At 38.4% G+C, this 24872-nt stretch overlaps 1 protein-coding gene across 1 annotated transcript in view; it reads right to left on the reverse strand.

Moving 5' to 3' along the window:
* Positions 1 to 24872, reverse strand: part of EBF4 (EBF transcription factor 4) — a 53867-nt gene that overhangs the window by 15959 nt on the left and 13036 nt on the right. The window contains 1 exon segment of the mRNA XM_024743070.1: positions 24386 to 24454. Coding sequence (XP_024598838.1) covers positions 24386 to 24454 — 69 coding nt within the window.

The raw sequence follows: 24872 nt of genomic DNA on the forward strand, positions 1-24872 counted from the left end.
GAACCCAGGCCCTCTGCAGTGGAAGCAAAGAGTCCTAACCACTAGACCACCAGGGAACTCCCTCAATTTTATTTCATTTTAATTAATTTAAACTTAAATAGTCACATGTGGCTCATAGGCACCCTATCAGACAATATAGACCTAGAAAGAGGAAGAGCTGCAAGAGATACGTGGGTTGGAGCAGGTGTTCAAAGCAAGTGTCCTATGAAGGCTTTGGGAAAGAAAGCAGATTGAGAGCAAAGGGCAGAGTCAAACTAGAAATTTATTTCCAAGTGCAAAGTTGGCAAAGCAGCCTGTGGTGGGGAAATGGGGAGGGGGGTCCTCCTAATTTTCACCCCAAAGGGCCTCGCCTTTGGGCTCATGAGCCTCAGAGGAAATGGAACATCTGGGACAGGGTCTGTGCTCTCCACTGTTTTCATTGTCTGCTGCTCTCTGTCCCCGGCTCAAGGACAGAGAAGGATACAGATTGCTGGACCATTCACTCACTCAACAAATCCATTAAAAAAGATGTATTAAACACCTTTTATGTCAGGCAGTAGACTCCAGAGGTGAAAAAGATCTTAAGGAAATGACAATCCAGCAAGAAAGACAAAAACTCAAAGTACAACCAGGAAGATAGAACGGTGGGCACAGCAGGATAACTGGCCAATCTGCGGCAGCCACTCTGGCTGGGAGAGGTGGAAGAAGTCCTAGAAGTCGCACGTGATCTTGGGCATTTTGGGTCTTGGAGGACTCGGGGCTTTTTTCCTTGAATAGAAGTAGGATGCAGGAGCCCTCCATGCAAAAGGAATAACAGTCCTGCCAAGAGGTAGGTGGTATGCATGGTGCCCAGTGGTGCCTGACAAGACTGAGGAGGGCAGCTATGGACCAGAGCTCTTGGGGGATTGGCACCAAAACATGCAGGATTTGGACCCTGTGGGTGATGGAGAGTCAGCAGGAGGTGCCTTATATTGGCTGTGTCATTTGGAAGAGTCATTTGGCTTCCAAGGAGAGCGAGGCACCAAAGGGCCTAGGCCAGGGAAAGGATGGTGAATGAGGAGGTTGGTGTGATAGTCTAAGCCCAAGTGGGGGTGGCCACAGTGGCGGTGGCACATGCTACTTCCTGGCCTTGGCTTGGGGCAACAGCTAAGGCTGAGTACCCCTAGGGCCATAGACCCCTGCCAGGCTTGGACCTGGCCTCCCTACCATGATCTCCACTTGGGGCAGAGGTGGCTGCAGTGCAGATGGGCTGGGGGACTATAAATAGCTGGGGCGCATACATTAGCATGCCAATGCACCCGCACCCCATCCTCTATGCTAATGGCCCACCATGTGCCTGAACACCTTCTGTTCCCCTGCATGCATTTGCATGCACAATTAGCATAATCTTGTATAATTAATGAACAGCGTCAATTTTAGCTCCTAAGTAATTTGATTAACATGTTGATAGGGCACTTACTAGGCTCTCCAAACCTCAGGGCTGGGCATGGGCCTGAGGAGAGGGGGAGAGGAGGTGGAGAGACTACTAAGGGGCCCCCAGCTGCCCACGAAGAGTGGTGGTGATTCTACTTTCCCTTAATGGGGCCTGAGGGGAGGGAAGAAGGGTGAAGGGGCTGTTAATGGGAGGTCTCTGGGCACCCCATGTGGAGTGTCAGGGACAGGCTGGAGCAGTGGGTCACATGAGATGAAGCCTGTTTATTCCTGTGTGGACACAGACATACACATATACCCCTTGCACATCCCCCAGCCTGGGGAATCTTCTGTGAATGCAGAATATTGGATTCCATGGGAAGAACAGAACAGAAGGAGGGACTGAGAAAAAGTAGGAGGGCTGGGCGACAGGGGATGGATGGGCAGATGGAAGTCACAGAGAAGGATGGTGTGCTTGTGAGTGATTTAGGGATGTAAAGGGGAAGGTGGGGTCCCAAGACTGAAGGGAGGAAGAAGTCATGTGTTCCTCTGGCCTTGGGTGGGTGAGCCAGGCTCCAAAGCCAGAGACCCTGGTACTTCCTATTTGTGAATCATGTGACAAAGAGGTGGGGGGTTGGCAAGCTTCCACAATGTGCCAAGCAACCCAGGGCAGAGAGAATAGACAGAAGGTTGAATGTTGCCCCTATCCTATTAGAGAAGGACCCATTCCCAGCTTAGACCTCCCAGGGCCCCTGGCAGAGGCTCACATTCCTCTCCTGCTCATCTGTGTGGTCAGAGTCAGGAAGTACTTCTCTGGCTCTTAACTAAACTTCCCTGCTACTGTCTAGGCTCAGTTGTACTTACCCTCAAAGAGGATCAGTTGGGGTGAGGGTGGGATGGGGGATGAAATAATATTGTGGCAGGCACTATGCTGGCACCGCATCGATACATCTTACCTAACTTTACAACATCCCTACCATCTGAGGTCAGCTTCTTTTGACAAATGAGGAGACTGAGGCTGAACTTGCTCCGAGCCATAGGACAAGACAGTCCAGGTTGGCACGAGTCCCCAGCACTGACTAGCCCTTTAGAGAGAATTTATCATTCAAATTGCAGACAGTTCACTCACTAGCCACGTCCCACTCCACCTATTACAGTCCCCATGCCTGCACTCCCTCTCTCTTTCAATATCCTCTGGGGGCATTAACCACAGCTCTACTCCTGTCTCAGCACGGGGGCCACTCTGACCCCAGTTGCCCAGATGTCCTCCCATAAGTCCTTGCTCTGAATTAAGGGTGGCTTGGGGACCCTTGTCCTTGTGACTGGCATCCAGTCCACATGACTCCCAGGGTACATGGGGGAATTTCTTATTAACCCCTTCTGCATCTCCTTCCATCAAATGCACCTAGCTCTGAAAAGGCTGGAGTAGGGAAGGAAGTGCAGTTCATTCTGTAGGCAAGAGGGAAAACCTCAGTCCCACTTCAGCACTGACCCAGCAGGGAGGTTATAGGACCTCAGTTACCCCAAGGGGAATTGCCAGAATGGGCCCTAGACACAAGGCTGTGTTTGCAGCATTAGTATGGGAGCCAAGAGACCCTACTGGAAAGCATAGAAGGAGACAGATGCTACTGTGAGCTTGTTTTGTGGCTGCAGAGAAAAAGAATGAATGTTACAATGACCACTGGGTTAGGAGGAAGGGCTGATTCTTTCACAGCTCCCACAACCCTTCTCATCAAATTGCATTTGTCAGGTTGTATCTGACCTACGCATTGGGGTCTAAGTTTGCCCACAATGGGGTAGACTACAGCTTACCTCTGCCAAGTGGCTCAGACATGACCTGTTTCAACAGGGTCACTGTACAACATCCACTGTTCACCAGACACAGCTACATGCCAGGGAGTATCCATAGCCCGCAGTGCCTGTCCAACCGCAGGAGTCAGAGGAGGAGAGCTGTGGGCCTCCCATGGGAGGACATTTTCCCCATTCACTCCTGTATCACAGTCATCCTGGCCAATCAAGTAAATATTTAGTCTTAGAGCTGTGACATCCAGTAAGGTAGCCATATGTAGTTATTTAAGTTTGAATTAATTAAAATTAACTAAAATTTAAAATTCAATTTCTCAGCCACAGTAGCTACATTTCAAATGCCCAATAGGTACATGTGACTACTGACTACCATATGGGTCAGTGAAGCACATTTCCATCATTGCAGGAAATTCTTTTCCATAGTGTCGTCTTAAAGCCTTATATTGTTCTCTAGTTCCTCTTATCATTATGTAAAGGCTTATGTAATTGCGTTTTGTCTCTTCAACTGCTCTGTAAGCTTTCAGAGGGCAGGAATCATTGCTTAAACTTCTCTATCTTTTCCCAAGCATCTATCATAGTGCCTGCCCCACAGCAAGTACTCATTGATTCATAGTTACTATGACAGGATAAATGCTGTATCAAAGCCCCCAAATAGAACTTTGAGAATTGCAGAGCAAGGATCTTTGAAAATCTGTTCCTCCATAAAGCAACAGGAACATAGGCAAAAACTGTCAAAATCAAAATTTTCAGAACTCTGAAAATTAACAAAAGGTTTATAACAATCCAAGGGGTGTTTATTCAAGAAAAATGGCTGAATCTTAGTAAAAACAGAGAATTTTGCAGTGGTTTTTGCTTTGTTTTGTTTTGCTTTTTGGCCATGTTGCACAGCCTGTGGAATCTTACTTCCCCAGCGAGGGATTGAACCTGCTCCCCCTGCAGTGGAAGTGTGGAGTTCTAACCACTGGACCGCCAGGGAATTCCCTGTAGTGTTTTAATTTGCCCTATTCCCAGCTCTTCAGTAGGCTTGCAACCATGGTAATTGTAAAAACTAGCAGCCTAGTGGCCACTAAAAGGGACAGATTCGATTTGGAACTTCTCAACAAGTTGTATTCCCAGACAATTGTCACTATTTGATCTGTCTGGCAGTTTCCTGACAGCCCTATTTTTAGGACTTGTTATTTGACCTGACTTAGAACTTGCTTAGTGGGAAAAACCCTACTCTCAGGGTGTTTGTTGAAAACAACCTGTAGCAATTGTTGAACACTGCTGTTGCTTGAGACAATGACACTGGTTGAGGCAAACAAGTGTCTGGCCAAAAAACTTTAAAGGAAAAAGTGGGAATGAGATGTTCATAGGGGGCTCTGAAAAGCTCTTATATATTTCTGGATATCTAAAAGGCCATGTGTATGTGCAGGGAAGAGAACATGTCCAGGAAAGATCTCCAAAGGCCCTACTCTCATCTCTGGCCAACCCCGAAACTCTGCACAAGCAGGAAGTAAAGGTTAAGGCAAAGTTGTAAATTGCTGGGGCATTGAAGGCATGCCACAACACACACACAGAACATTTTGGCAAGGGTTGAAGACTTATTGGTTCAAGGCATTTAAGGAAATGCCTGTCCAATCATGAGCTGACCACTAACCTAACTGAACAGAAACTTCTGTGGCCACACATGACAGAAAATATAGACTCTATATAATCAGTCCAGGAAAGTCACTAAACAAACAAACAGCAACAGCAACAAACACTGGGAAGAGGGATATGATATCAAGAGTTACCACATTATATTATTAAAATATTGAGTTCTCAACAAATAATCATGAAACATGTGAAGTAACAGGAAAGTATGGTCCAAATGTGAGACATAAAGCAGTCAATAGGAACTGTTCCTGAGGAAGTCCACATGTTAGACTTACTAGACAAAGATTTTAAATCAGCTATTATAAATATGTTTAAAGAACTAAAGGAAACCATGTCTAAAGAACTGAAGAAAAGAATGAGAATAATATCTCACCAAATAGGGAACATCAATAAAGAGATATAAATTATTATAAAGAACCAAATTTAAATTCTGGAGCTGAAAAGAAAAATAATTGAAATAAAAATTTTCTAGAAGAACTCAACAGCAGAAGAAAAATGAGTTGACAGAAGACAAATTTCAGTGAACTTAAGATAAGTCAATTGAGATTATACAGTTCTGGAACAGAAAGGAAAAAGAATGAAGACTGAACAGAGCCCATGATGTTGTGAGACACCATCAAACATACCAACATATGCATAATGGGGGTCTCAGCAGAAGAGAAGAAAGGAAAAGGGGCAGAAACAATGAAGAAATAATGACCAAAAACTTCCCAAGTTTGATGAAAAACCTTATCCCACACATACAAGAAGCTTAATGAACTCCAAGTAGTATGAACTCAAAAAGATCCACATGTAGACAGACACATCATAATCAAACTATTGAAAGACAAAGACAAAGAAGGAATCTGGGAAGCAGTAAGGAAGAGAAGCAACTCATCATGTACAAGGGAGCCTGAATAAGATTAACAACTGACTTATTACCAGAAACCATGGAGGTCAGAAGACAGTGGGATGATATAAAGTGCTGAAAGAAAATGACTGTCAACCAAAAATTCTATACCCAGCAAAACTACCCTTCAAACATGAAGGATAAATTAAACAAAATTAAATAAACATGAAAGATTAAGACATTTCTAGATAAACAAAGACTGAAAAAATTCATCACCAACAGATCTTTCCTATAAGAAATAGTAATGGGAGTCCTTTAGTGTGAAATGAAAGGATACAAGACAGTAATTCGAATCCCCATGAAGAAACAAATAATACTGGTAAAAGTTAACTATTCAGGTAAATATAAAAGACATTATAAATGCATTTTTGTTTGTAAGTATTTTGTTTTCCTACCTAATTTAAAATACAAATGTGGGCTTTGAGAGTCCGCCTGCCAATGCAGGGGACACGGGTTCGTGCCCTGGTCCGGGAAGATCCCACATGCCGCGGAGCGGCTGGGTCCCTGAGCCATGGCTGCTGAGCCTGCATGTCTGGAGCCTGTGCTCCGCAATGGGAGAGGCCACAACAGTGAGAGGCCCACGTACCGCAAAAAAATAAAATAAAATAAAATAAAATACAACTGCACATGTGGGGGGGTAGGGGGTACATGGAACACTGTACTTTTTACTCACATCTTCTGTAAACCTAAAACTACTCTAAAAATAAAATCTATTAAAGAAAACATCAGAAAGTAGTAATTATAAAACTGTGTTGATGGGCTTATAATGTGTAAAGATATAATGTGATTGACAAGGATGTGACAAGGAGAGGAGGGGGAATGGAGCTATATTGGAGCTATATATGGAATCCATTATATATTATTTTACATACTTGTATACTTAATTTTGAAATTAAGTTTATATTCAACTAAAATAGATTGTCTTAGGGACTTCTATGGTGGTCCAGTGGTAAAGAATCTGCCTTACAATGCAGGGGACGTGGGTTCGACCCCTAGTCAGGGAACTAAGATCCTACATGCTGCAGGGCAACTAAGCCTGCGTGCCACAACTACTGAGCTCATGTGCCTCAACGAGAGAGCCCGTGTGCCACAAACCACAGAGCCCACATGCTCTGGAGCCCACGCACCACCACTACAGAGCCCATGTGCCCTGAAGCTTGAGCACCACAACTACAGAAGAGAAAAACCTGCCGCCACAACTAGAGAGAAGCCCACACGCTGCAACGAAGAGCTTACATGCTGCAGTGAAAGATCCCGCATGCCTCAACGAAGATCCTGTGTGCCACAACTAAGATCCAATGCAGCCAAGAATAAATAAAATGAATTAAAAAAGAAATAGATTGTCCTAAATTAAGACACCGAATGTAACTCCCAGGGCAACCACTAAGCAAAAAAGCAGTAATGGAGGAATAGAGCCACTATATATATGACAGATAGAAAACATAGCAAATGGCAGACATAAATCCTACTTTATCAGTAATTACATTAAATATAAATGGATTAAACACTCCAATTAAAAGGCAAAAGTTGGAAGAATGGATTAGAAAACATTATCTATATGCTGTTTATGTAAGATATAGTTTAGATTCAAAGACAGAAATAAGTTGATGATAAAAGTGTTGGAAAAGATTTGGAAAAGGGTTAAGAAAGCTCTAACCAAAAATTTCTGGAGCAGCTATATTAATATCACACAGAATAGACTTTAAGACAAAATTGTTACATAAGACAAAGACAGATATTTTATAATTATAAACATGTCAATCTATCAGAAATAACAATTATAAACATATGTGCACCTGATAATAGAGCTCCAAAATACATGACACAAAAAATGATGGAACCAAAGGAAGAAATAGATAATTCAACAATAATAGTTGCAGATTTCAATGCCCTACTTTCAATAATGGATAGAATGACTAGATAGAAGATCAACAAGGAAATAGAAGACTTGAATAACACTCCTTATCGCAACTCACACAATAAATTAATTACATTTTACATAGCACCTTCAAGACTTAGCATAATAAAGATTTCATTTCCACCTAGGGTGATCTGAATTAAACACGGTCTCCATAAAAATGACACACAATCAGAGTGTAAAGGCAACCTACAAAATGGGAGATAAGATTTGCAAATCATATATCTGATAAGGGGTTAATATCCATAATATATAAAAACTCCTACAACTCAACAACAACACTACAACAAATAACCCAATTAAAAATGGGCAAAGGAATTCAACAGACATTTCTCCAAAGATGATGTATAAATGGCCAACAAGCATCTAAAAAGATGCTCAGCATCACTTGTCCTTAGAGAAATGCAAATCAAAACCATAATGATACATCATCTCACACATATTAGGGTGGCTACTATAAAAATGTAAAAAAACACAGAAAATAACAAGTGTTGGTGAGGAAGTGGAGAAATTAGAAACCTGTGCACTGATGGTGGGATTATAAAATGGTGCAACTGACATGGTAAAAAGTATAGTGTTCCTCAAAGAATTTAAAAGACAATCATATGATTCAGCAATCCCACTTCTGGTTATATATACCAAAAAAAACTGAAAGCAGGGTCTCAAAGAGATATTTTCACACTCATATTCATAGTAGCCAAGAGATGGAAGCATCTGAATGTCTATCAATACATGAATGTGGTATATATATAAAATGGAATATTATTCAGCTTTAAAAAAGAAGGAAATACACATAACATGTAGCATCCTATTACATGCTACAACACGGATGAAACTTGAGGACACTATGCTAGTTACAAAAAGACTAGTACTGCATGATTCCACTTATATGAGGTATAAGTATATATGTATAAAGTAGCCAAATTCATAGAAACAGAAAGTAGAATGGTGGCTGTGAGGACTAGGGAAGGGGAAAATGGGGAGTTGTTGTTTAATGGGTATAGAGTTTTTGTTTTGCAAGAAGTTCTGGAGATCTGTTGCACCACGATGTGAATATACTTAATAATACTGGATTGTACATTCAAAAATAGTAAAGATGACAAATTTTATATTATGTGGGTTTTTTTTACCATAATTTAAAAAATGACATGAGGAAGTAATTCTTTGGTAACCTAGACAATCTAACTGTAAGGTTAATATGAAAAATATGATTAAGAATAGTTGGGAAAACAGAGTAATGAAGAAAGAGTACTAGATCTACCAGTTACCAAAACATTTTATATATCTTCAAAAAGTAAAAAAGCATCATATTTCCATATGAATAAATAGATAGTAGGTATAATAAAATAGGATGGAAAGTTCAGAAATACATGCAATTACATTTATACTATAGCATTGGGTGATATTTACAATTGGTGGGAGAAAATGGATTATTCAGTAATTGCTGCTGGGACAACTAGCAGCTATCAGAAAAAAATATATAGATGGACCCATATTTCCTACCGTTCACCAGGGTAAATTCCAAATGGATGATTTCCTCTTCCAGCATTATGGCAGACTACATATCTTGAAGTGCCTTCCCATTATAACTAGATCCTGTGCTTTTATCTAAAAGGTAAGGAAAATCTCCAAGGATATTAAAAATCAAAAACAAGTAAGTTGAAATCTGAGTGGAAACCATGAACTATAAGCTAACACAAATATTAGGGTTGTAGTGGTAGCAAATGCCAATATAAACACTGGGATGGAGAACAGAGACACCTCAGAGGAGGGCTCTGGATCCTCTGAGGAACCTAGAAAGGTCCCAGGTTGGTAGCACCCCCGTTCCTGTTAGAATCAAACAAAAATCCTTCCAGAAGAAAGCATACCCCATTTTGGACCCGATTTGGTTCAACAAAATATGAGCTAAAATTATCACTACTACAACAATAAAAACAAAAGCACCAAACCAAGGAACAAGCTTCATGAATGAGAGTCAGCAGAAGGAATGAACAATAGATTTAGAACCCCAAGGACTTTAGATATTGGAACTATCAAATAGAGAATGTTGTGTTAGTTTGTGCTGTACTTTTCTGCAGCAACAATGGAAATATTTTCAAATTGCTAAGTAAAAAAAAAAAAAACACAAAAACTATCAATCTAGAATTATATTCCCAGGAAAACCATTTTTCAAGAAAGAGACTGATATAAAGACATTAATAGCAAAACAAAAGTGAGCATGTTGTTTACCAACACAGACCATCACTAAAGTACAAACTTCTTAAAAGAGGTACTTCAGAAAGAGAGAAAATGACCCCAGAGGAAGTTGTGAGATGCACAAAGGAAAAGAAGAGCAACAAAATTTGGCAAATCTAAAGAAAAACTGTTCATCTATAACAAAAAGAATTATAACAATGTGTGGAATTTTAAAAGAATTAAATTTCTGTGCTACATGGCTTATAAATGGGACAGGGGTAATAAAACAATCTAAGATCAGTGGTGTGCTGGTAAATGTTTAACAACAACTTCTGGGGGGAAAACCCCTGATTTATAATGTTTGTTGATTTCTATGGTTATAAATATATATGTTTCCCCCATGGCTGATTTCAAGCTACCAATATGATGTCATTAAATATGGAGTTGAGAAGAGATGCTAACAATTAGCTCCTATGGACCAGTATGAGCCAGCTCCAGCACACCACTGTCAAAAATCCTAGTATTATTAAAAAAAAAAAAAATCCTAGTATTAGTCAGGAAAGGAATTACAATTTTGTTAGGAGTATATAGTAAATGTCAAGGGTAATAAATAAAAGCATAGAAATGAAGTGAATAAACTTCTAAACCAGTAAATGGAAAAACTGAATAAGAAATACATACACTACATCAAAATATTCAATTTATTGAAATATTGAAATTGAAAATATTCAATTTATTTTTTTAAATAGCAAGAAAGGAAAACAAAGAAACATGGAAGTGGAACAAATAGAAGGCTCAAAGCAAGATGGTAGAAAAGAGTTGAAATAAATCAATAATCTCAATAAGGTAAATGGATAAACTTGCCAGTTAAAAAATAGACTAGATTAAAAAAAATAAACCCAGTGATATACTGTTAAAAGAGAAATATCTGGGGCTTCCCTGGTGGCGCAGTGGTTGAGAGTCCATCTGCCGATGCAGGGGACACGGGTTCGTGCCCCGGTCTGGGAAGATCCCACATGCCGCGGGGCGGCTGGGCCCATGAGCCATGGCCTCTGAGCCTGCGTGTCCGGAGCCTGTGCTCCGCGACGGGACAGGCCACAACAGTGAGAGGCCCGTGTACCGCAAAAAAAAAAAAAAAAAAAAAGAAAAAGAAAAAGAAAAAGAAAAGAGAAATATCTGAAACATAAGGACACATAATGGTTGAAAATAAAAGGACAGAAAAAGGTATATGAGGCAAATATAACCAAAAGTTGAGAGATCCTTTAAATAATATCAGATAGGGAATTCCCTGGCAGTCCAGTGGTTAGGACTTGGCACTTTCACTGCTGGGGACCTGGGTTCAATCCCTGGTCAGGGAATAAGATCCCACAAGCCTTGGGACATGGCCAAAAATAAATAATATCAGATAAAATAGACTTTAAAGCAAAACTATTATTAGAAATAAAGGATCAATGCTGATAAAAGGCTCAATCCAGAAGGAAGCTATAAGATTTTAAAACCTGTCCACATTTATAAAAATAACATGAAATTTCAGTTTATCTTTGTGGGATATAATTGATGAAACCCACAAAGGTAAGCTGAAAGTTCATGTGCAAGATTATAACCTGACCTCTCAATTTTTAATAGGTCAAGCAGACAAAGATAAATAAATACAGACGTGAACAACACAATTAATAATCTTGAAAAAATGGGCATATATAAAATGGTAGACTCCTAGATCCAAAAAGATCAATGAACTCCAAGCACAAGAAACATGAAGAAAACTACAACAAAGCACATCATAATCAAGTTGCTAAAAATGAGTAATAAAGAAAAAAAATTTAAAGCAGCCAAAGATAAAAGAAATATGTACACAGGAATAAAGATAATAATGGTATCAGATTTCTTATTGGGAATGCAAGAGAAAAGACAGTGGAGCAACATCGTAAAACAACAACTACTACTACTACTGCCAACCTATAATTCTATACCCAGTGAAAATATCTTTCAAAAAATTACAAGAAATATTAAAGGATGCCCTTCAGGCGTAAGAAAAATGATACAAGATGGAAATATGAATCTATGGAAAAGAATGAAGAGCAATAGAAATAGTTACATGGGTAAATATAGGATATTTTTCATATAATTTAAATCTGTTTAAAAATAATTGACTGTTGAAACAAACATAATATCAATGTACTGTAGATTATAGAACATATATAAAAATAAAATTTAAGACAATAGCATGAAGTGGTATAATTTAAGGTAGACTGCAATAAGTTAAAGATGTGTACTTTAAGTCCTAAATCAATTATTAAAATAACAAAATAAAGAATTTTGCTAATAAATCAACAAAGGAGATAAAGTTGAATAATAAAAAATACCTGAATAATCTAAAAGAATAGAAAAAAAGGAAAAGAACAAAAAAGAGACCGAACACCATAGAAAGCAAATATCAAGGTGATAGACTCAAACTTAATCATATCAACAGTCACATTAAATGTAAATGGTCTAAATATACCAATTAAAAGGCAGAGATTATCAGATCAGATGAAAAACTGAACGACATGCTGACTATAAGAAATGCATGTTAAGGACTCAGAGGCAAAAAAAATATACAAATCAAATTTCACTGCAAAGTAAAAGAGCTGTTACAGTGGAGGATTACTGGACTGAATGTCAATATTATGACAGAAAAAAATATATGTATGTGTCACCTTGGGCGTGTTACTTAACTTCTTGTCTCATATGTAAAATGGGATAGTAGTAGTATTGTTGGGAAATTATGTGAGATAGTATATGTAATGTAGAGCACTTAGAATGGTATATGGTTCAACCAAAGACTATATATGTGTTTGCTTTCTTCATGGTATTTTATTGTGTATATGCAATATAATTAATTTAGCTAGTTTCCCATTGATCAATGTATAGCATTTTCAATTCCTCTGCTATTCCAATGTTGTTGTCAATATCCTTACATATCCATTACCATTGGCCAAAAAAAAAAAAAAAAGATAGTCTCCTTATTTTTCTCCTAGATTAACTTTTTTCATATTTAGATTTTCATTATTCTTATGGTTGTTTGATTTTTGTATTTGGTTTGTATTAGAAATCTATGACTATTCCCACTGCCACCCTTAAGTAAAATAAATCACCCTTAAATAAAATAAAATAAATCTCAAAAGTAAGTTAGCTATGGTGTTAGAAGTTAGTACAGTGGTCACCTTTAAGGAAGAAAGAAAGGTATAATTATATTTACTGACCAGGGTGGTAGGTGTGTTCACTTTGCTGATATACAATGATCTATAAACTAATGATTTGTACATTTTTCTGTATACATGTTGTAGTGGTGTGCTAAAGCTGGTTCACCCTAGTTCATGAGGGCCAATTACTAAACAGGAATTTGTGAGTCAAGTGTCAAACTGTTGGTAGCTTAAAATTAACCATTAAGAGAGTATTTACATCATTAATTTAACAAAAATTACAAATGAGCAATTTTTCTTTTCCCAAACTGTATGTATTTCTGTTATACTGCAATAAAAAAAGTTTAAAAAAAAGAAATGCATGTTAAATATAAAGACACAAATAGATTAAAAATAAAACAATGGAAAAGATTTATCATGCTAATACTAGTCAAAAGAAAGTTTGAATGGCTATATTACTATATCGAAGTAGATTTTATGGATTCATAATAAAGGGGTCAATTAAACAAGAGGACATAAAATAATCCTATATATCTATGTACCTAATAACAGTTTTTCAAATTATATGAAACAAGACTGATAGAACCTCAAGGAAAAATAGACAAATCCACAATAATAGTTAGTCATTCCAATACCCTTCTCTCAATAACAGAAAAAAAAAACAGGCAAAAAGTCAGTCAGGATATAGTAGACTCAAACAACACTTACCAACTAATGTGGCCTATTTGATATTTATAGGACACTCCATCCAACAACAACAGAAAACACATTCTTCCTAAGTGCACACAAAACATTTATCAAGGCAGGCTATATTCTGGGCCATAAAATGCGTCTCAAAAGATTCAAAAGGATTCATTTTATACAAAGTATATATTCCTTGACAATTGAATTAAATTAGAAACCAGTAATGGAAATATCCTAAGAGAATCCCCAAAATTTTTGAAACTAAATAACGCATGGGTTAAAACAAAACTCAAAAGGGAAATCAGAAATTAGTTTTAATTAAATGGAAATGAAAACATAACATATCATGATTTGTGGTATGACCCTAAGGCAATACTTAGAGAGAAATGCATAGCACTAGAAGTTTGTTTTAGACAGAAGGAAAGGTCTTAAATAAATGACCTCAGTTTCTACTCTAGGAGACCAGAAAAAGGAGAGGAAATTAAGCCCAGAATAAGCAGAAGAAAGGAACTAATAAATATCAAAATAGGAAATAGATAAACAATAGGGAAAATCAATGAAACCAAAAGGTTCTTTTAGAAGGTCAATAAAATGGATAAACCTGTAGCCTGACTGATCAGGAAAAAAGAAGACACAATTTGCCAGTATCAGAAATGGGAACGCTGACATCACTGCGGATTCTAGAGATATTGGATAGGGAACATTATAAACAATTTTGTGCCAACAAATTCAACAACTTATAAGAAATGGACAAATTCCTTGAAAGATACAAATTACCAAAGTTCATTCTAGAAAAAGTAGATAGGCTATTCTATTAGACATTGAAATTATAGTTAAAATACTTGCCACAAAGAAAAGTCCAGGCTCAGATGGCTTCACTGGTGAATTCTACCAAGCACTTAAGGAAGAAGTAATACCCATTCTACACAAACTGTTACAAAAAATTGAAGAGCTGGTTATACCTCCCATCTAAATCTATAGGCCAGTATATCAGCACACCTGATACCAAAACCAGACAAAAGTTATAAGAAAATTAAAGACAAATATTCATCATGAACATGCAAAAACTCTAAACAAAATTTTATTAAATTGAATCCAACAATATATTAAAAAGATAATACACCATAACCAAGTGCAGCTCATCTGGGAAATGCAGGGTTGGTTTAACATCGGAAAACCAACTGATGTAATTCATCATATTAAACTAAAAAAAAAAAAAAAAAATCTTAATAGATGCAGAAAAGCCCTTGACAAAAATCTAATACCGATTTCTGATAAAAACTCCCAGTAACAAAAAATAGTAGAGAATTCTCTCAACCTGATAAAGGCATCTATGAAAAACCTATAGCTACACACACACACACACACACACACACATACATACATACATAAAAAACATACATACTGGTGAAAGACTGAGTAATTTCCACCTAAGATCAGGAACAAGATAAGTGTCCATCCTCACCACTGCTACTATCAACATTGTACTGGAAGGTCTAGCCAGTACAATCAGGCAAGAAAGATAAATAAAAGTTATCCAGATTGGAAAGGAATAAATAAAAGTGTCTTTATTTGCAGATGACATGACTGTCTATAAAGATAATCTGTTGGACTCTTTGAAAAGTTACTAGAACTAATAAGTGAGTTTAGCAAGGCTGCAGGCTACAGAATCAGTTATACAAAAATTCATATTTATATATACCATAAATAAACCATTGGAAATTGAAATTCAAAACAGCATTTACAATAGCATCAAAATAAAGAAATACTAAAGGATAAATCTGAACAAGCGATGTGAAAGATCTGCATTCTAAAAACCACAAAATATTGATGAGAGAGATTGAGGAAAATCTAAATAAATGGAGAGATATGCCTTTTTCATGGGTTGGAAGGCTCAATATTGTTAAGATATCAATTTTCCCAAATTAGTCTAGAGATTCAGAGTCCCAGTCAATCTCTCAATGGAATTTTTTGTAGAAATTGACAAGTTGATGCCCAAATTCATATGGAAATGCAAAGAAAAAAGTTGCAATGAAGAAACAAAGTTGGAGGACCTATATTACCTGATTTCAAGAATTGTTATAAAGCAACAATAATCAAAACAGTGTGGGGCTTCCCTGGTGGCGCAGTGGTTGAGAGTCCACCTGCCGATGCAGGGGACCTGGGTTCGTGCCCCGGTCCAGGAAGATCCCACATGCTGCGGAACAGCTGGGCCTGTGAGCCATGGCCGCTGAGCCCGCGCGTCCGGAGCCTGTGCTCCGCAACGGGAGAGGCCACAGCAGTGAGAGGCCCGCATACCGCAAAAAAAAAAAAAAAAAAAAAAAAAAAAAAACAGTGTGGTATTGGCATAAAAGCTAGACTAAGGAATCAATGGAACAGAATAGAGGCCAGAAATAACCCCACACTTATATAAACAATTGATTTTTTACAAAGTTTACAAGAAATGGTGCTGGAACATATATATATATATGTATGTATATTGCAAAACAAATATATATTGCAAAACAAAACGAAACGTCTTGAATCTATACCTCTCATCATCTACAAAAATTAACTCAAAATGGTTCCTACTCCTAAACGTAAAACCTAGAACTACAAAACTTATAGAGGAAGGGGGAAGTTTTCTGTGACCTTGGGTTAGGTAAAGATTTTTTAGCTATGACAACAAAAACACAATACACAAAAGAAAAAAATCTATAATTTGGACTTTATCAAAATTAAAAACTCATGCTCTTCAAAAACACTGTTAAGAGAATGAAAAGACAAGCCACGGACTGGGAAAATTTTTCTGCAAAATATTTATCTGATTTTTATCCATAGTATATAGAGAACTCCCACAACTCAGAAATTAAAAAACAACCCTATAAAAAGGGAGGGGGTGAACAAACACTTCCCCCCCCAAAAAAATATAGATGGCAAATAAGCACATGAAAAGTTGTTCAACATCATTAGTCATTAGGGACATGCAAATTAAAACCATAATGAGATATCACTACACATCTATTAGAATGGCTAACATTAAAAACAGAGATCATTCTCATGTTGATGAGAATGTAGAGGAATTACAACTCTCACACTCTGCTGGTGGGAAACATGAAATGGTACAACCACTTTGGAAAATAGGCGACTACATATGAAGTTAAACATATACTTACCATACACATACACATATACATATACAACCATTCTACTACTTATTTTAGCCAAGAGAAATGAAAGCACTTGTCCATATAAGAACTTGTACATAAATGTTTATAAAACTTTATTTATAATAGACAAAAACCGGAAAGAACCCAAATGTCTATCAAGAGATGAAGGCATATTTTGCTATATTCATACAATGGAATACGACTCAGCAATAAAAAGAAATGAACTATTAATACATGTAACAAAATGGATAACACAAAAAAATTATGCTGAGCAAAAGAAGCTAGACAAAAGAAAAAGCACATACTGTATCATCCCATTTATATAAAACTCTAGAAAATGCAAACAAATCTATGATGACATAAAGCAGATCAACTGTTGCCTGAGGATGGAGGTAAAGGGAGAGAGGGAGAGATTCCAGGGAGGGCATGAGAAAACTTTTGGGAATGAAGGATATGTTCACTATCTCAACTGTGGTGATGGTTTCATCAGTGTATACCTATGTCAAAACTTTTCAAATTGTATGTCTTATGCCTGTTTTATTGAATATCAATTATACCTCATAAAGTTAATTTTAAAATAAAGAATAAGGAAACATACTTCTAAATAGCCCATGTATTAAAAGAGAAATCATAACAAATTTAACAATCCTTGGAACTGATAATGAAAATATGAGATATAAAAATGTGACATAGGGACTTGCCTGATGGTCCAGTGGTAAAGAATCCGCTTTCCAATGCAGGGGATGAGGGTTTGATCCCTGGTCGGGGAACTAAGATCCCACATGCCGTGGGGCAACTAAGCCCCCGCGACACAACTACTGAGTTTGTGCACCTCAAGGAGACAGCCCACCTGCCACAAACTACAGAGCCCCTGCGCCCTGGAGCCCACGTGCCACAACTAGAGAGAAGCCTGTGTGCTGCAACGAAGGGCCCACATGCTTCAACAAAAAGATTCTGCATGCCTCAATGGAGATCCTGCGTGCTGCAACTAAGACTCAACGCAGCCAAAAAAATAAATAAAAATAAAAAATAATGTGACATAGAGGAAACATAGTATTTTAAGGAAATGTCATAGCCTTAAATGATTATATTAGTAAAGAAGGTCAACAATTAATGAGCTAAACATCCAACTTAAGAAATTAAAAAAGAACAACAAAATAAACCTAAAGAACTAAGAAGGGAGATGATAAAGATAAATGCAAAGTTAATGTAATGTGAAACAAACATTAGAAAAAGCTTGATGAAGCTGTCAGTTTTTAGAAGACACAAATAAAAGTAAAAATCGCTAGCAAAACTCATCAAGGAGAAAGATATGATACAAACAATTAATATCAGAAATGGAAAAGGCTCACAGCTAAAGATACAGCAGAGGGACTTCCTTGGTGATCTAGTGGTTAAGAATCCACTTTCCAATGCAGGGGACGCAGGTTCAAACCCTGGTTGGGGAACTAGGATCCCATCTGCCTCAGGGCAACTAAGCCCACGCACTGCAACTACTGAGTCCATGTGCTCTGGAGCCCGCACACCACAACTAGAGAGCCCACATGCCACAACTACTGAGCCCACGTGTTCTGGAGCCCACGCAACACAACTAGAAAGCCCGCACAACGCAACTAGTGAGCCTGCGTGGCACAACTAGAGAGAAGCCAGCAAGCTACAATGAAGAGCACATGTGCTGCAACTAAGACCCGATGCAGCCAAATAAATAAATATTTTTTAAAAAGATACAGCAGAGATCAAAAAGATAAGAGAACATTATGAACGACTTTACGGAAACAAATTTGAAAACTTAGGCACATTGTACAAATTCCTTTAAAAATGTAACTCATGAAAATAGAGTAAAAAAGAAATAAAAGGCCTAAATAGTCCTATGACCATTAAAATATGAATAAAAGACTTAAAAATCCTCTCTCCTCAACCCCACAAACTAAAACCAAATTGTAACAAATTTTCAAGGAACAAATCATTACAAACTAATACAAATTCATTCAGCAAATAGTAAAAGAAAGAACATGCCCCGTCTAATTATTTAAGGGTCTTATACCACGGACTGTCAAAATCATACTAGGACATTGTAAGAAAAGAAAATTACAAGCCAATCGTGTTGAACATAAATGCAAAAATCCTAAATACTATTAACAAAGCAAATCCTGTAGCATTTAAAGTAGATAGTAAATCATCATCAAGCTAGGTTTATACCAGGAGTAGTTCAGTATCAGAAAATCCATTAATGAAATTCAGTACATTAACAGTTTAAAGGAGAAAAGCCATATGATCAATTCAATACATGTAGAGAAAAACAACACATGAAATTCAACATCTGTTCATGAAAAAAACCCAAAAAACAAAAATTAAAAAACTCTCATACCAACCATTTTTAACTTGATCAAGTATAGTTACCAAATAGCTACAATTAGCAACATTTTAAATGGTGAAACACTGGAAGCATTTTCTTTAAAATAAAAAACAAGCCAAGACTGCCCATTATCACTCCTTATTTTCTCAAGGTTGTACTTGAGGTTCTAGTCAGTGCAGTAATGTCAGAAAAATAAATAAAATGCAAAAGGATCGGATAGGAAAAACAAGTCATTTTTTACATGGCTGTCTCTATAGAAAAAACAAAACAAAAGAAATCTAAAGACAAATATCTACATGCAAATATCAATCGTATTTCTTTATACTATCAACAAAGACTTAGAAAGCATAGCAAAAGATATAATTTACAATAACAACAAAATATAAATTGTACCTAGAAATAAGCTACCCATGCAACTGAATGGTTCATTCCCTCACCTCTTCAAGTCCTTCCTCAAACTCCATCTTCTTAATTTGGCCTACTGTGACCACTCCATTTAAAACCACACCTCCCCCACCCCCAAATTCCAGATCAGTTTTATTTTTCTCTATTTCTTCCTACCTATCACCTTCTAACATACTTATAATTACTGTTTATTGCCCAACTCCCCAATGTCTTCTCTGTCCATGAACATGGATATTTTTGTCTGCTTTGTTTACTGTGGTATTCCTAGAACCTACAACAGTGCCTGGTACATAGTAGATGCTCAACAAATATTTACTGAATGAATGAAAGCAATAAGTGTATGTAGACTTTACGGAGAAAATTAATTGAGAAAATTATAAACCTTTATTGAAAGGCTTTAAAGAAGATCTATATAAATGGAGAGATAAACCATATTCATGGATAGGAAGACTCAGTAGCATAAAGATGTGAATTCTCCTCCAAATTGATGTATAAGTTAACTGTACAAAACCCCCAAAGATATGTCTGTGTGTATGTGTATGTGTGTGTGTGTGTGTGTGTGTGTGTGTGTGTGTGTGTGTGTGTTGGTGTGGAACTTTCTACATGGATTCTAAAATTTATATGGAAGCACAAAAGGCCAAAATAGTCAGTTCTTCCCTGAAGAACAAGAGAAGATGGGAACCTTACCTTACACGCTTGTCTGTATTATTTTTATATAGATAGAGTGATTCAAACAATGCCATGTTAGCACAGAGATTATCAAATAGATCAAGAGAATAAAACACAAGAGTCTAGAATCGGACACACAAATAGAAGGAAACTTGATTTAGGACATAGGTGGTACTGAAGCTCAGTAAGAAAGGATGAGTTATTTAATAAATGATACTAGAATAATTAGTGATTCATAAATAAAAATAATTACATTGATACCTTAATTCACACCATGCCCCCAAATTAGCTCCACATGGATTACTAACCTAAATGTACAAGGAAAAACTGTGAAATCTTTAGAAGAAAATATAGGAGAATATCTTTATGACTCAGCATAGAGAAAGGTTTCTTAAACAAAATGCAGAATGAAACCCATGAGGAAAATATCGATAAATGCAACTACATTGAGTTAGTTGATATACACTTCCCTGACAAAGGATCAGTATCTAGGATCTATAAAGAATCATTAAGATCAATCATAATTCCTGGTGATTTCAGTATCAATGTAAATAGATAATTCTTCCACACATTCTTCTCTCCATTCCTTGAGTATCTCTCCTCCAATGACCTTCCCTGTACCCTCCCTTGGCCACACATTACAAATAAACGGAATTTCCAAAAAATCCTACATACAGACAACCCACTCCCTAACCACCAGCTCCAACCCCTTCTAGTACCTCAACTCTAGTAATTCTTGGCCCCATCAAAACCTATGTTCCATTCATCCTGCCTTCTCTTCACTCTCCCATAGTCCTCTCCTTTCTGAGCTTAAATTCCTTGTTCCATTTTTGTAAACACCCCTTGCTTACACTTTTCACTCTCTTGCCCTCTCATGTTTCATCGTATTCACATAGCAAACCCCTAACTCTGGCTATATGCAACCACTCACCTGTTCTGCACCTGCACTTGTACAGCTCAGCAGGACTGGGGAAATTGCTCTTTTAATTTATGACCACAGGTAATTCCCTGATGGTCCAGTGGTTAGGACTCGTTGCTTTCACTGCCATGGCCCCAGGTTCAATCTCTGGTTGGGGAACTAAGATCCCGCGAGCCATGTGGCATGGCCCCAAAAACAAAAATTTTAAAAATAAATAAATTTATGACCACAGATCTTAGGTGGGCCCTTAGTGCCACTTGGCAATCACAGAACATTTCCATGGTCCACTCACTCTCTTGGACAACTGTTTCATGCCTTAGTGTCTCCCTCTCCATCCTCATCCTCAACTGTTGACCTTGCTTCCTATTTCACTGAGAAAACAAAGCAATCAGAAAAGCACATCCGTAAGCTCCTATGTTGGATATTCCCATTTACCCATGTCCAGGTTCTCTATCTTCCCTGCTGCCTCCATGGATAACGTCTGTGCTCTCAGCTAAAGCCAGTCCTCCACGTGTGCAGGAGAAACCCTGCCCTTCGCTGATTAGAGGACATTGCTTCAGCCATTCTCCCTTCTAACGCTTGCACCATAATTTTCCATTTCCTACTGGGTTTTTGTCATCAGCATCTGAACAAGCTGTATCTTTTTCTTGGCCTTACACTGTGCTCCTATCACCACCCTGTTCCATCCTGTTTCTTTGATCCCTTTAGGGTGAAAGTCCAGAGTTCCTTTAGTCACTGTCTCTAATCTCCCTTCTCCCATTCTCTCTTAGACATACTCCTATCAGAATTCTGCCCCTTTTGCCACTGAAATGGCTCCTGTTGAGGTCACCAATGTCCCCCACATTGCTAAATCTAATGATTAACCCTTAGTCTTTTTATCATATCCATGAGCAGCATCTGATGCAGTTGACTATTGCCTCCTTTTGGGATAATTTTTCTATCTAGGCTTCTGGGACTCCACTCCCCTGATTTTCCTTCTACTTTACTGGCAGCTGCTTCTCATTTTCCTTTGCTGGTTACACATCTCCATGACCCCTCAACACTGGACACCTCGGAATGCAGTTCTTGGAACTCTCATGTTTTCTTACAACACTCGTTCCCTCAATGATTTCATTCATTCAAATCTACATCTGTAGCCTGGACCTTCCCCTCGAGAGCCACACTCATGTGTTCAGCTCTTTTTCAACATCTCCACCTGGAGGTTTAGCAAGAACCTTAAATGTCATATGTCTCTCCTTCCATAACAAATCCTGTCAGTTCTGCCTATGAAGTGTATCCAGAATCCAACCACTTCTTACAAACTTCTCTATAACATTCCTTCTGTTGCAGCCTCCATCATCTCTCCTGGATTATTGTTATGGTTTCCTAACTCATCTCCCTGTCTCCACCCTTGCTTCCTGCGCGTCATCTTCAACACAGGAGCTAGAGTTAAAAACTTGTCAAAACATAAATCAGGTCATATCATTCTTCTCAAACACCCCCACTGGCTTCCATGTCATCCAGAATAAAAGTCAAAGTCCCTACAATGGTTTACAAGAATGGCCTACATGCAACCTACAAGGCCCTGCATGGTCTGGCCTTCCTCCTGCCCCACCCATTGTATCTCTGACATCTTCATCTCCCACTGGCCCCCTCATTCCAGTCACCTGGGCCTTCTTGCTGTTCCTAAAACACGACAAGTACACTCTTGCCAAGAACATTCTTCTCCCAGATTCATACTTGGCTCGCTCCTTTATTTCCTTCAGGTCTTGGCTCAACTGTCATAGTTTCAGTGAGGTCTTCCTTAAATACTCTAAAATTGCAGTAGCCCCTTCCTGGGCACTCTCTGATCTTTCCTGATGGCTTTCTTTTTCTCCTTAGCTGTTATTACCATCTAACATGCTGTACATTTTATTCAGTTAGTTTATGTCTATCTCTCCTACTAGATTGTAAGCCCATCGACACAAGACTTTTTGTCTGCGTTGGTCACTGCTTAATCCACAGCATATAGAAGAGACCCTGGCACAGGGTCCATATTAACAGTAGATGTTAACATTTAACAATAGATGTTAAAAAATTATTTGTTGAATGAATAAACAACATACTAATCGGCCAGAATACGGCAACAGGCATTCTCAAAATAGCTGGTACGAATATCAATTGGTATAATCTCTACAGAGGACAAATTGGCAGTAACTATCAAAAGTACAAATGCACATCTCCTTTGACCCAGAAATTCTGCTTCTAGTAATTTCCTTTATATAAATTCACACATGTGCTAAGTGACACATGGACAAAGTAATTCACGACAGCATATTTTATCCCTGAAAAAGAATGAAAACAGCCAAAATGTCCAGCAATAGAGACTAAAGAAATTATAGTTCATCCATACAATGGAATATTTTGCAGTAGAAAAAAGAACAAGGAGACTGCTTGTGTCTGCATTTTCTTGCACAGACTATCTCAGGAAGGATACCCATGAAACTGGTGATAATGCTTGCTTATTTGGAGGGCAATGGATGAGTCAGCAGCAGCGGTGGGAGACTTTGCTGTCAACCCTCCCAAACTTGAATTTTAGTACATCGTGAATGGTTTAATGGTTTACTAAAAGGAGAACAAGGCAGTGTTTATGTTCCAATATGGAATGAGTTCTAAGATATATTGTTACAAATAAAAAGGTAAGTACGAAAGACTGTGTACAGTATGCTATACATAGGGGTGGGGCAGACATACTTTTCGTTATCTACTCTTTTATACTTTTCAAATTTTGTACCTTATATATGCATTTCCTATTCAAAAAGAAATAAAATAATTTAAAAAAATCATGGTGGGAGAATGCATTTTCATATGCATCACCTTGACAATCCTATGATTGAAGCTTGCTAAGTATTTCCCTATTTTTTAAACAAAGGAAACAGACGATCAGAGAAGTGAAGTCAAACAGCACAGAGGCACCAGGCACCAGGATTAGAGCCCGCTTCCCTGCCAGGCCCTCCCAGCCCCTCTAGCCTCTACCACCCTCCACCCCTGCCCTCTCCAGCTCCTTCCCTCAGGACACACAACTCTCATGCCCAGCCCCAGAAGGTCTGCCACCAGGGGCTTCAGTCAGGGGACCGTTTCTCTCTGCTCAGAGTCACCAACAGGGTGGTGGGTGCCCCCGCGCTCTGTGGCTGATCCCAGCCTACCCTGGCCTTGCAGCTGCCAGGCCCTCTTCCCCCAGTCTGTACCTGTCAATGATGACGGGGTCTGAGGGTGTCTCATTCCGGTTGCCACAGCTCTTCCGGTCACAGCACCGGCTGAAGGAAAGATGAGAAGGGAGGGAAGGAGGAAGCGGGTGAAGGAGAGGGAGATTACAGCACATGGTGTGTGTGTGTGTGTGTGTGTGTGTGGCTCCGGGGTGAGGATGCTGATGTCCTGTCTCTGAGTATGGAATCCCTGGGCCAGAGGGGCTCACTCTCAGGGGCCTGGGGGAGACAGGCAGTGAGGGTCCTACACAGGGACCTGGAGAGCCCTTATCCCTGGGGATAAGGATGGCCAAGAAACCCTTGTCCCAAAGGCATGCTGCTCCTGGAGGATCCAGAAAAGGGCAGGCTGCTGACCACCTACTCTCTCTGTACACTTTTTATACAAATAGAAAAGAGCTCCAATTGTAAGCATGAACCTCATGAATTATCACAAAGTGAGCCCACCCATGTAACCAGCACCCATACCAAG

The sequence above is a fragment of the Neophocaena asiaeorientalis genome, unplaced genomic scaffold (assembly GCF_003031525.2).
Source record: "Neophocaena asiaeorientalis asiaeorientalis breed wild unplaced genomic scaffold, Neophocaena_asiaeorientalis_V1.1 scaffold82, whole genome shotgun sequence".
NCBI lineage: Eukaryota > Metazoa > Chordata > Mammalia > Artiodactyla > Phocoenidae > Neophocaena > Neophocaena asiaeorientalis.